General features: G+C 40.9%; 1 protein-coding gene across 1 annotated transcript in view; it reads left to right on the top strand.

Moving 5' to 3' along the window:
- ADK (adenosine kinase) overlaps positions 1-10,233 on the top strand; it is a 291,725-nt gene extending 281,492 nt beyond the window's left edge. The window contains exon 10 of the mRNA XM_009641995.2: positions 9,051-10,233. Coding sequence (XP_009640290.1) covers positions 9,051-9,175 — 125 coding nt within the window. The 3' untranslated portion in view covers positions 9,176-10,233. The remainder of the gene's footprint in view (positions 1-9,050) is intronic.
- Positions 10,234-14,003: the final 3,770 nt, after the last annotated feature.

The following is a 14,003-nucleotide window of genomic DNA, read 5'->3' as shown; positions in this document are numbered from 1 at the left end:
TTCCCAGGAGATACAACAACACACAATGAACTATAAAAATACACTGAAGTATGTTATCCATTTCACGTATAATATGAGTTGGTGCAGTGCTGTGGAGGTTGACACAATGACCATAAAGGTGCTTCTCAGATGTGGTGTTAGCTAGCAGGACCCTCACTCGCTTGCAGCTGCCTCTATTGTGTAATAGGATGATAACGGCTCCCGTAATTTGTTCACTTCGCCCACACCAAAATAGGCTCATACTCAAAGTGAGAAGATGGCAAGGTCACAATAAAAAAGGAATAAAAGGAAAAACAGGTCCCAGTTGAAAGCGGTGGTAGCAGCAGTGCTCAGAGTTTGCTTTGACACCCATCTCTGACTCTGCTTAAAGGCACATTACTGTTAGTAGTGATCAGTAAATGATGAGTATCAACCCAGTACTGTAGCAGATATTTAAAGATGCAAAAGATATTAAATGCCGCTGTATTAAAATAAGAGCATTATGAATATAATGCTAGGGTAGGCTATTTCAGCCCACAAAAGTCAAGAAATTCACAGGCTGTCTAGCTACCGTATTCCCGCTGCATTGGGTGTCGCTTTTTGATTCCCCATGCATACTGCTGGCTTGATTGCGTGGGAGCATACCTGCAAATAAAACCTCACTGGGAGATGGGTGCTCTGCAAACACAACTTCAAATCTCCTAGCTTTTGTGCATGTGAATCTCAGCTATGTAGTTACATTCACATAGCCTTTTTTGTATGCTTAGAACTTGTTATGCTTAGAACTTCGTTATCTCTACGTTAAATTAGTGAAATTCTCTTCCTCTTATCCCAAGCAGTAGGTATAGTAATCTGCACCGTTTAATGTCAATACAACAGATCTGTTTTGAAGCTCAGAAAATTTCCTCAAGTGCTAATAAAAGAAAGCTTATTTCATTCTGCTGTCTCAAATATGGCTAAGGAGAATTTTAGCTTTTGAAGAATGCTTCTAGGAAACTTTCTAGGAAATGTTTTTAGGAAAAACAAAGAGAAATATCAGCCTGGAAAGTGGCTTTTTTAGATAGTTAGAGAAGATGCTTCCAATGAAAATACCTGTATTTGGTTTGGCATATACAGTGCCTTGAATATTCCTTGTAAGCTTGGAGGGGTTTTTTTTAATCAAATGTTTTCCTCTGACCCTGGCTGTTGGAGACAAGCCCAAAGCCACCAAATTCTGATCCAAAAGGGAATTTCCCAAAGTTCATCATGTGGACTTAAAAATGAAAAATAGGAACAAGCCGTCAGAAGTTACAACTTTGTTATCCGTTTTCTCCGTCATGTCTTTCTTGGAGCATATTGTAGACTGAAATTATTCTTTTCTTGGACAATGCTATATGCTGAGAAGTTTAATAGAGGCAGTATGCAACAGGTTATAGAGTCCACTGAGGATGATTAATGTGTAGGGTGTCATGGTATAAAACACTTAAGCCTGTCCTCCAGCTTTGAGCCATTCCCCCTCAAAGGGTGGACAGTACTCAGACAGGGCATAGGCCAGTAATAGGAAACTCCTATCAGTCTCAGTAGGCTTCAAGTCAGGATCTAAGTTTTCTCCATCCATTGCACAGCCTTCAGGACCAAACCACTATAGAGTAACAACCACCCTTCCTACTCACACAAAGGCATCAGAGAAACAAGACTGCTAATTTCCCTTAGAGAGAGTCTCTGATGTGCCCAAGCATCTATACAGGCATTGGGAAGTATGGTGGTACCTTAATCCACGAGCTGCAGTGAGCTGGCCCAGTAGGTCCAAACAGTGGGCATCATATATGCAATGCAATAAAATTATTCAGCCTTGGGTAACTAATTCCTAATGGAATGCAGTGGAGGTTTATTTCATTTTTTTTCTTGTCACATTTTTTGCAGGAATCTTTCATTAACATTTCCCACATGTAATGGTTTAAAGTGTTAAGAGTCTGAACTCTTTTCTGCTTTGTGTATTCAACATCTCCTCTCCATTCCAGGAAAAGGCTGCTAAACTGAAAACACTCTTTTCACTTATTCGTGGTTGTCTAGTAATGCAAAGTTGTATTATTTGCTAGTGTCCATAAATGACTGTATAACCTCAGACAAAGGGAGACGTACACCCATCTGAGTGATCCTTACAGAAATTCAATGCATTCAAAATGTGTCCATAAATATAAAGAAAACAAGAGGGATAGGGACAGCAATACCAATGCTAACTGCTTTTCTTGAAAATGTGCTTGGTTTAGTATTCATGCTGGAGATTAGAGAATAAGTTTGCGTAAGAGGGTTGTACATAGAGTGAAATGCCTTTAGCACATGACCATTTTATAAATAAAGTAAATATAGACTTCCAAAACATTTTATTCATGATCTCATGGTTTTGTCATTCTCTGGAAGTAAAAATATTGACATTTACCAGGCTGTTCGTTCCAGCTTTCTGATCTCCTGCAGTTTATTTTTATAACAACCTTATCGATGAGCCTCTTACTCAGCTCTCTAGGTTTAACTGAGTTGAGTCGATTTGTTACCACAGCTTCAAGCAGCTGTTACAGAACAAGCGAGACATCCTAATAAAGCTGTAAACGTGTTTACTCAAACATGGTATTGATTTTACTTGGAGAGGGAGAAGCTAGTGCTTAGCATGGTGTCAGGGAGGATGAATTTAACTGCAGTTTTTCATTGTCATCTGTCATGGTTGTGAAACACTAAGTGAAGCCACAAGAGGATAATTAGAATTGCCAGAAATTTAGCCCCTAAAATCAGTTAACCACTTGAGATTTTTGGAGTTTAATTAGTTTTTATTAAAACTTTCCTCCAGTGGTATAGTCAGGAAGGGTTTTCTAATGTTCTTTTCAGTGAGAGTGAGATTTCGAGGTTGCCACTTGTTAGATACACATCCTAAATGACTGTTTTTCTGAAAGGGTTGGTAACCTTTTTTCTCTCACTTGTAATTAGCCTGGCACTACAGTCCTGTAGAAGCACAGAGTCATTTTGTTTTAAAAGAGAGGGAAAGACTCTTGTTTGTACACATATATATTTGTAGTTAATATGTAGTTAATAACATATATGTGCATGTGTGAAATAATTCTTACACTGTATTTTGAGAAAGAATGTGCTAAGGTGTGTGAAGGTTGAAAGAAGTATAGTGTATTTGAAGATGCTTACATTTAATTTGTCTTATATACTGTAAGTCTAACGTGTCAGACCACAGTGCCAAAATACATGAAAACGGAAGCCAAATCCCACCCTTAATCAAAAACGTTTCCGTTTAGAATAGCCAATATTCAGTTTGATAGCAATGGGCAGGGCCTCTGGCTTACCACAGTTCTTGGCTGTAATATCCACCATCTGCCATAAAATTAAAAAAGGAGAGACCTCAGCATGTTGACGTACGGTCGTTCAGCGACTGTATTGCAGAATCATCTGATGCCAACATCTTTTACAAAATCTAGGTTGGCTCTTGGCACCCGCGTTGCTAACCACCTGATCACAACTGACCGGACTCGTGCTACCACAACATTACCCACTCCAACAGCGCTAAAAGACATCCAAAAAAGCCTCAGTCATATCAGCTACAAAGCTTTAAATTGCTAGGGTAATGTTTCTTGAAAACGGCATCTTCCCACACTGCTGGCCTGGAAAGCTAGTGGGATCACATAAAAATAGATAAGCGTTCGAGCAACTGTGATAAATACTGTGTACGAACGAGAGTGTGAAGAGGTGCTTGCAAGTGCCCCCCATGGTGGAATCACACCATTTTTTAAACGGCATTTCACAAATTAAGCTGTAGAAACTTTAAATAAAAAAAAAAAGAGGAGGCAGCTCAGCTGTTGATGATCCTTTCTGTGGCTGGGACAATTTTGCTGGTCAATGGCCTGGCTAGCATGGATTATATTAGGTCCTTCAGGGTTGAGCTGGAAGAGGAGGATTGTCTGGGAACATCACATAGCAAAAAGGTTTTGAGGGGCTGTGACTCAGGGTCAGCTTGTAATTGTTCATAATTAGTGCATTTGATAATTGCTGTTTTCCTGCTTTTCTCTCTTGCATTTAAAAAAAAATACAATAATTTTGCCTTGGGTGTTTTATAAAGGTTGGAAGTGTGAGAGAAACTGCAGAAAGACAAGTAGTGGGGGAGCTGGGTGTCGGAGGCTATAAACGGATTTCCAGCCAGCATTAGTAATTAACAGTCGTTAAAATTAATTGTCAAGTGTACAATTTGAAATGAAACATTTGGCTTCAATATGAGCTGTTTTTAAGTGTTGTTAAACCATTACTGAAGCAGACCAGAACTGTTTTAAAATCTCCACTGTTGGACTCCCACGTTCCTATGAAACTGCACTAGCGCTAGGCATTCATTCAGAATTACCACTGATAATCTGGAAACAAAACTTCCAGAGAATTCACCGATTTCAGTGAAATTGCCTCTGAAATGTCTGTTTTGCTGGCCACAAGAAAATGAACTTGGTTCTCCTTTAATGATTTTTAAGTGCTACTCAGCTCTTAGAAGTAACAAAGTAAAGACACCACCTTTTGTGTCAGTCAGTGGACTGTCTTGCTGCGTCTTTTCAGACTCACGTTGGCGTGCCCAAAGAGATTTGTGCTGGTTTCAGCGAGGGCCTTGGTTTGCATTTGGATTTTGAGGCTCAAGCACCACTTCTGGCACTTGGCTTACAGAACTTTTCAATTGGTGGTAAGCATGGAAAGGAAGAAAGCAACTTGACTTTTCCGTCCCTCATTCTGTTTGCAGGCCTAACAATTATAAACATCGTCTTTGCGTGTATGTAGTAGGGAAGCTGGAGATAATCAAGATTAACTCTCAATTATTGCAGGCACACTTTTCAGAGCAAAGTGATTTCAGAAGTGCTTTTGTCTACTGAGCAGAAAAGAAATAATTATGGGCCAAAAATAGCTATTGGTGTGTTACAATCACTTCTATCATCTGGGAATGCAAATACACTTTTTACCACTCTAAGGTTTAAAGCAGCTTTTGAAGCAAAGTTGTCTGTGCTTTCTAGGAAGATGCTGAACAAGTGGGATGACTTGGACACAGTTCCAAGTAAGTTCTTATCATGACTAGGTACGAGGTGGTTACTTGGCTGTCCATGCCTGTGAGGGACAAAAGGCATCCCAGGCTACTGTGAAAGCTTACCAAGATGTCTAATTACAGCCAGGTGGCCTACTGGGCATCCTGCAACTGCCATTTCTCTTAATGCATAAACAATAAACACTTCGGATGTCAGGGCAGGAGGCAGACAAGTGGGAAGCCTTGAGTTTCGTTCTTGCCTTTGTGTTCTAGTGTGAAGAGAGTGGTACACAATGCATGTAACGCCATCCACAGCTTCAGCAGCCTCGAAATGCTAGTGCAGAACAGCTGCAATTAGAAGATGGTAGACCATATTGCCTGAAGTTGTTTTGGTAAAATATTTGAAGTCAGGTTGTCTTGTGTAGCCAAAACGTACTACTGCTTTCTGCGCTCCATTCCAATGATAGCCAGGAAGTAGTCCAGGCCATGGCAGGAGTTCAAATAGTTCCTGAGCTACTTTAGTATGTGCTGGGATGATCTAATTCTGTGATCCCAGGCCTGTGATACAGGATCAGAGTTCAATCCTGCCCTTTCTGTCTGTGAAATTGTAGGAGTGTGAAGCGTCTGAAGCCATGTTCACTTATCTTCTTGCATTTCCAGTCATGGCACCTTAAAGAGATTACAGCCTTCAACTGCTTATCATCTTCCATCCACCACGCTGCTCGCTGGTAGAGCTGTTTGAGTACTCACTAGCCCACTTTGGTTTAAATCAGCTGGGTTAGCAACGATCTACTGTTCAACAGCTTACTGCTTAAACTAATCTGGCTCGTTTTGACAGAGTCTCAGGTTATGCAAGCAGCAAAGAAGGATGGTGAAAAACAGATGGGGCAGTAATTTCTTCAGCTGGAACTCTAAGATCTGAATCCGTGCCTTGAGAATATGACTCATGGGGTTTGCATCACCGTACCTTATACACTGGGGGAGGCAAACTCTGAATGATATTCTGACCATGTTGCTTTTTACTGCGTTAACTAAAAAAGAACATTCTGCAGCTAAGGCAGCCAACCTGATAGAGCTCTTTGTTTCTCTGCTCAAACAACAGTGCTTTCTGGTGTTCCCTCGGGGTCTGCTTTGCCAACTGCCTAGTCTTAGTATGTGATGTAGTTCTGTGTTTGTGATATGTGTGTTTGTATTGTCATTCGATGCGGTATTGTGTCAGATACTGCTATTTCTGTTTCATCTATGAAACACATACCTTTTAAGAGAAACTCAACAGACAAGAGAATGGTTTGAGGGCAAACTCCCCACTGCAGTTCCTGCATCTCTCATATATGACAGCTGTACTTAATGTCATTTCTCCACCACTCTGAAGTCACAGAGATCTCTCATTTCTATCCCCAATTAGAACAGGATGTTTTTTCACCTGATTCTGCTTTCACTTAGATCAAAATAAATAAGAAGTAGCTTCACTGAAGGCAGAAGATACATACTAGATTGAAACTACAGTGAGCCTTGGAGGTGATGACAGTTTCAGTCTGGATGGTATTGAAAAATAATTCATGTTTCATGGTCCTTCACTCCTTGGATTTTCTCATCTTCATGTATGTTTGGTGCCTGGATCATAAACATAGAGGGCAGTTGTTCTTTCTTGTATAAACCCCTCTCAGAGTTTAGGCTCTGCACAAAACCTAGCCTCGTGTTTGCCTTTGGAGGCCTGCCCAGTGCATCTTCGATACTTACTGAGTCGGAAGTGGACTGTCTTAACAGCCTCATTTTACATACAGTTACAACTTGCTCTCAAGTTTTAACCACCCAGAAGCACACTGGCAAGCTCCTGCCTCCCAGGCAGTTTAAATTTAATGATTGACATTCTCCATGCATCCAAGAAAGTTTCTCCTAAGAATGCATGTTAATTTAATGGAGAGCAGACCATTTTCATCTTGTTATTCAGAAATGCTCTGATTTCTGCCAGGCACGCTGTTTGAATTTCTCAACTGTTACCCAACTATTACAGCTGGACCATCCTGCCACAGTCATGTTGTCTGTCATCCCCCGACTGCCATCCGCGATAGCACTCACAGCTCAATTTCCTCCTGTTTCAGACTTTCATCTTTGTATACTGAAAACTCCTGTCTTCTCCACTTCTGCTTACGGACTTAACTTCTGTTGGTGAAGCAGTCATTTTCTTCCCAGCTAGTGTCAGTCAATATCCATGAAATTCCAGCTAATACTTAGTTCTCTAGAAAGATATTGATATCAGAAACGTAGGAGTTTTCTCCTAGTTGGCACCTGAAATGCCTACTTTCTATGGCCTCCCTATTCCAATGAAAAGTATTTGCTTTATAGATTTAGTAGTTTCAAACTCTTCTCCCATTCGGTGCAGTTTAGAGAAAACTATACATCAACGGGGGTCTTTTCACTATCAGTCATGACAGAGAAGCCAAGACAGATCTTGGTAATTCATGAAAATGGGGTCTTTTGCTCACCAGTATTATCCTTTGTTAATCTAACCTTATTTTTCATATTTTATGTGATTTTTAACCTTCAAAGAGCAGACATTATTGCATAGGCTAAAATATTTTTATCATCTTCTAAAAAGGAACATTTAGGATAGGCCACAAAAGGAAATGTTTAGAAAAGGAGCACAGGTTAGATGAGAGCATCACAATGTAATGTAGAGACTTTGTTCCAATAGTAACCAAGCTGAGCAGAGAAAGTGTATTTACATATCATCTTTGAATCAAAATTTGTAGTATGTCAGAAATTGGTACCTATGAGCTACATAATACTTACGAGGCACATGGTTTCAAGACCAAATTTGTACTGTCAAGGCCCAAGGCCTGTCAGAGCATGACACAGGAACTTGAAATGCTGGATGAAAGCTTTAAAAAGAACATGTTTCAGCTTCTGATTTTCCTGGGCAAGTCTCACTTTCCTTCTGTGATTGGATGAGGAAAAGAGATACATCTGAAACATATTAAAAACAGGATAAAAGTGAATAAAATATTACCTCTAGAATGATAGAGTGGAGATTTAAATTATAAGATACTAAGTTTACTTTTCACATCTTGAAAAACCTCTTCCAAATGTAAAATATGTATTTCACCTCTGCCATAAGTTCTGTCATGCTTTCGATCACAATAGTTTCAGCCAAGACAAAATGTTTCAGAAATGAGGGAATCAGTCCATAAAATTTCTGGTGCCACTTGTACTTAACTTTTCCAAGTACCTGTGAATAATCTCCTTTTTAAGACTGTCTCCTTTATATTCATTTAAAGAGGTGCTCTGGTTTTGAAAACACTCAGCTCCCAGTGAGTCCTGGTTTTCTAAGCCACGCGTGCTAGGGCTTTGTTAGCTGAAGCAGTTAACCCAGTGCCCCCATTCTGAGAGGCGCTTGGTTCTCCATGCGGTTCGCTGTTTACGCAGGTATCTGAACATGCTAAGAGGTACCCACTCTTGCTGAAGTCTTAGGTGAAATTTCCCATACTCAAGGGCAACAGATGTCATCTTAACTTTCCTCTTTGGGTAAAAATTCCTCACCTTCTTTTCATTGCGAACACCTGTAACTGTGAATATAGATAACATTTATTTGTTATGTGCCTTTCTCTTTCTTTTGATAAAAGCTTGCAGAGTGAAGGTTGTGTGGGGCTGTAGCTGTGGCTGGTAGGAACAGAAGGAGCTCTCTTCAGCAGGGAAAACTGCTCCTTTGGTTTTAACATGGTATTTGAGGAATCAGGGGTTCTCTCTGGACAAGAAGAGAGCAAAAACTCTTAAAATCATTTTGAGGGCACTAATAAAGTTCAGTCTTGATAATCTTTAATTTACTTGAAGCTACCAAATGGAGACTTCAGGTAGAAATAACAGCAGCAGCACTCCAACGCCACAGGTCACTCAAGCATGATACTGAATTTAAACTAGCCAGGCTACCTGTGTACATACAGTTAGGCCAGTATTTCAGTGCTTTGCCCTGTGGCAAACGGATACACTCAAAAAACCTAATCTAACCATTTTCTTCCTTCTTTTTCTCTCCCGCTTTGTTCCGTAGGCTTTCTCTCACAGCTCGTCTATGACCGGCCCGTGACCGAGTGCATCCGGGCTGGACATTACGCAGCCAGTGTAATTATCAAGCGTTCAGGTTGCACCTTCCCAGAGAAGCCTGACTTCCACTGATACTGGTGAATTGGAGGGATCAAGAGTAACTCCCATGTTGCCATGGGATTGCTGCCTAAATTTTTCTTCCTTCCCTTTCCTCACCTTTCCAATTACCTGCATCAACGCTTCTGTACTTCTGTTCATTGTATTCTAAACAACATATATATTTCTATGGTGTTTTCCTTTTCATACCACTACAATGTCTCTGTAGTCTTAACTTTTGGAAACAGTGCTTAGTGAAGCTTATTCTCTCATCCATCAGGAAAAATTGCTCTATTTACACAGTTTATGAGGAAGTCCCATGTAAATGACACTGCTGATTAACACCATTAAAATACTTCTGTTGAATTATCTAGTTCGTATCCAGCTGTGGCCAAATCCTACTCAACTTACATGGAATCAATAGACCTGACTTTATTTGTCACTTGATGTTATAAACCAGGAATTGTTCTTTCTATACAGTGGAGTCACGCTAGTGTACAGAGCAGCGTAAATGTCCCAAGAATTTCCTTACATATTTGAGTGTACGAGGTCTGGCCGTCAGATGCAGCCCAGCTTCCATGAAAGTGAACAACTATTTTGTCAGTAAGTTAAGGACCTGATCCAAAGCTGATGTCATGCATTCAGTCGTCTTGCGCTGACGCCAGCAGCTTTGGGTCTGGCACTGCGTGAGAGCAGGATCTGGCCACTCTGCGTATGGTCACATTCACCTACCAGGTGAGCTAGCAGATAGGTACTTTCAGTGATTTCAGGGCAGATGCATGAGCTGATGATGAACATAAACATACAGATAGATCCTATCTCCTCCGTTTGAGCTTTGTAGAGGCTGTATTTAATTAAGGTACACATAGTGAAAATGAGGTACAGAAATATTTATGCAGGATATATTGACAGGATATGCCAAACGGAATCTCTGAAACGCACATTTTTAAACTTTTAATTTACTTTGGATAATTAAGCAATATGGTGGATTTTTGTTTGTATTTACAGTATTCAAAGAGGTGATCTGACACTGCATTCATTACTTTGCTATGTAATTTGATACTGATAAATAAAAAATTGTCATACAGTAACTCCTGGTTTTGTATTGGTATGTGTCTGGCTTTCCTCCACGTATTGTACTGGAATGGGAACAGGCAATGGGTGCTTAACCCACAGTACATCCTAGATCTCAACAGTTTATACGTGCCTTTCAGTGTCCAGGTGGGTGCGTGTTCAAGGGTGATCTCGACAGCAAGGAGGGGAAGGAACATCAGTTTGGTGTTTGTACCACAGGAGAGATGAAACATTTCATGGCTAGGGTTTATCAAAGAATGTTGAGTCAATGCAGGCTTCGCGCTTTACTGCATAGCGTGGTACAAGGGACGCACAGAACTTGAACGTTGTTGTCACAGTTTGCAAAGAGCATGGGAAGAAATCACGGCTATGACCCCAATTCCCTTGTTTGGCCCAGTATCCAGTCTGCTACATTGGACAACAGGCTCTGTCGTCTTAGAGATCCTTCGGTGGGATCCCTGCAAGTACATCAAGGAGCTTCGAAATCAGCCACTTCTGAAAATCCTCATGAGGCCACGGGTGAATTCCATCATCGCAGGCACAGGTCACTGCATCGTAAGTACTGTCTGTTCTTCAAGGACTGGGACTCACAGTTTCTATCTGAAAAAGCCTGCATGTACAGGCCTTGTCTGTCTGTGGACGCACTCCTGAACAGCTTTGTGCAGGTGAGACTTGTCTGCTTCCTTCATAGGGACACTCTTGAAAGAGCTCTGGACTTCACATTTCTCATGTTCTAGCATAGGAGGGAGGAAGAGAAATATATATGGGAGTGAAAATGGAACTGCAAACAAAACTGAAAGAGGCTACAGTGTGCATGGTCTTTATGGGTTGATCAGAAGAATGTTATTTTTTACATCTCATGGTTAATTTTTTATTCTTTTAACTTCACATATCCATGTGATATATTTTAATCAAGAAAAGCTGACAAGCCGAGGAAGGATGTGTTGCAGTCCCTGCTTTTAATGTATGGTCACATACATCTCGCCACGCTTACTGCATGAATTTGTCAGTAAGGAAGAACCCAATGCTCTAGTGGTTAAATTTGCTGTTGCCTTTGCTCTACTTCCATGACACTTCCCATTCCTTTTGAAACAACTTCATCAACATCCTTGCCAGATAATTGTGGCCCATTAAAAACAGAATATAAACATTCTTTACCATACCAGTGAAACTACCAGACAGCATAACTACTGTAAAGGAAGGTGGTCATAACATAGCGGGGGTTCTTTCTTTCTTTCTTTCTTTCAGTTATTCCTTGTTTTCAATTCAGGATGCCAGAGAGTCAAGTCAGAGGTTCTGTTCCGAGCTTTTCCACTGACGTGCTTGGTGAGCTTGGGCTCCTGACATTTGACTCTGAGTGTCAGCTACAAAGCATAATTTGAAGCCAGTGGGAGCAGCTGAGGAATAAACGACTGCCCAATTCATGGAAGGGCATCACAGTCTGCCCTGCTCTATTTAGCCACTCATTATTTCTCCAATAGCTGTCAATGGATATTCTTGGATGATACATAGATACTTAGAAACCTATTGCCAAATCTTGCTAAACAATTTCAATTTGTGCTGTCAAATTGCCTGACGATTTCATTCTGGATTCTTTTCAGGATCTGTATTTCTTTCCTGCTTCTCACTGATGAAGGGGGTTTTTATCTATATAATGGATAACGGTGCCATCCTTAATGTTCTCTCTCACAAATATTCTTCCTCTCTCTTTGGTCCTCTATTCTCACAGAGGCACGTCAGAGAACTGGGCTTCCTGAAAAACATCATTGAAAGAGTTGTCTACCAGTGACATGTGCCACTGTCTCAAATCCCAGATGGGATAACTGAAGTGAGTCTGTCGCTGAGCTGGAGCCATCATTCAAACCCAGAGTTCTTACCTGGGTTACTTTCAGGAAAACAAATATTGGAAATCCATTTCCCACTAGCCACCGACCAAAGTATCTCACCCTCATGCAGATAAAACTCTTCCCTTCTGCTGGAAATAAGACTGCATCTCCTGTGCCCAGCATCGTGCGTTTCAGGCCTGGTTTAGTACCACACCAGTGGGTAGCAATGCTGCCGAGACCAACGGGCACGGCAATAGGCCCCGTGTTCAGAAAGCCACATGCTAAATAGCTGAAAAGACTTAAAAGCTGGGAATCGGGAAATAAAGGTTGCGTTTCCGTTCCTGCAGGTGATCCACTTGGTTACCTTGGGCAGATCCCTTTCCTCTCAGTCTCTCTGTGAAGAAGGTGGTGAGCTCAATGAGGTGGTGAACCCAAGAGGTGAAGGTGGTAAGAATTCAAGTAGGGCAGTATTGGCCACGTCTCTGCCTGTACTCATTGCTGGTCTTTTGATTATTTGAATTTTCCCTTTTGTATGCGAACTAATTTAAAGCTATTTGTTTACCCTTAAAAACAGTGCTGGCTGTTACTACTTGTTTGAGGGTTAAGGCAGGGAAGGCAAAGGAGGGGAAAGGAAAGAAAAAAAAGCTTTACTTATAAAGCGAAGTAAAATATGCTACATGAAAATGACAATAGAAACGCACACTGTTTTAAGATGACAAGTCTGGGAACGATCTTTAATTTAAAGGGTCTTATCCACAGTTTTCGTAAAGAAATGTTAATTAAAAGTGTGATGACATGTTTGGGATTTAAAGGAAATCATTCTGCAAAGGATTTACAGCAATCACAGCTCCCGAGCATTAGGATTACAGATCCTTGTGCTGTTCCTTTTCAGCGATCATGTGATTGGCCTGCTGTTAAATATAGCTCCCATTTAGTGAATTGAGACAGGCACGGGAAAGGTAGGGATAGTTTCCCTTTAACCAGCGGGATTTCAGAGGTGTTGGAGATTATACAATTCATTAGTTTTTACATAAGATCAAAGGGAGAGAGGAAGTCTTAATTTGGGCACCAACTGCTACTGTCTGAAAGTCTCGCAGCTTAAATGAGAAGAGAACATGTGCGGTGCTAACCGCCTGTGTTGGAGCATGAGCCTATTGTTTTATATCTCAGTAACTCATTGTTCTCTTCCCGGAGATAATTCTCACACTCCAGCCCTTCGCAGATAGTTATGTCTATTGTGAATAGTTCAGCAACCAACTGGCTCGGAGGTTATTGCCTAAGCATCTTTCTCTCGGTCTAATCCCCTGCAAGGTTTTTTTCTGAGCAGTGTTGTTAATCTAAAATGACTGCTAACTGACTTCTGTGTCAAACATTATTCATTATGCGCTTTAAATGCTTCCTGCAGAGGCCAAAATACATTTTGCCTTTTAAAAGCAGACCACAACGAGTGTCTACGTAGGATATTTCCGAAAAGATTAGACTGAAAGCGGCAGTTAAGATGATGAGGGGGGGGAAACTGTGCTCAAAACAAAGCTTCGCAGTTTAGCCAGGGACATACAAAATGGACAAACCTCAGTTACCAAAACCCACTTTTTGTATAGAATTGTCTATAAGCTGCTCCTGTGAGAGAAAGCACGCGTCCTTGCAGGGCAGGAGGAATACTTTTATAAAGACACGGACTAAGCAACCTTATTAGAAAATGAAGGCCAAATAAACAAAATTTTTAAAAGCAGTAGTTCTTTTGTGTCTTTTTCTTTTTTCAGGTGTCACTGATGTTGGCATAAAGCAAGAGGGGTTTTTTGTGTCAATGGCACTGACAGGCCTTGCATGCGTAATGACAGCATGGGGAGAGAGACAGACAGATAGATTTGAATAGCAATAAGGTGGGTTTTCTTCCAGTGTGAAAAGAGCATGGGATTCATGTGTACCGAGATAAAGTATAGCCTTGCTGCACAGTGCAAATA

The sequence above is a fragment of the Egretta garzetta genome, unplaced genomic scaffold, assembly GCF_000687185.1.
Source record: "Egretta garzetta isolate BGI_Z169 unplaced genomic scaffold, ASM68718v1 scaffold56, whole genome shotgun sequence".
Lineage (NCBI taxonomy): Eukaryota > Metazoa > Chordata > Aves > Pelecaniformes > Ardeidae > Egretta > Egretta garzetta.
Note: the sequence above shows the minus strand (reverse complement) of the source record. Positions and strands in the feature narration are given on the sequence as shown.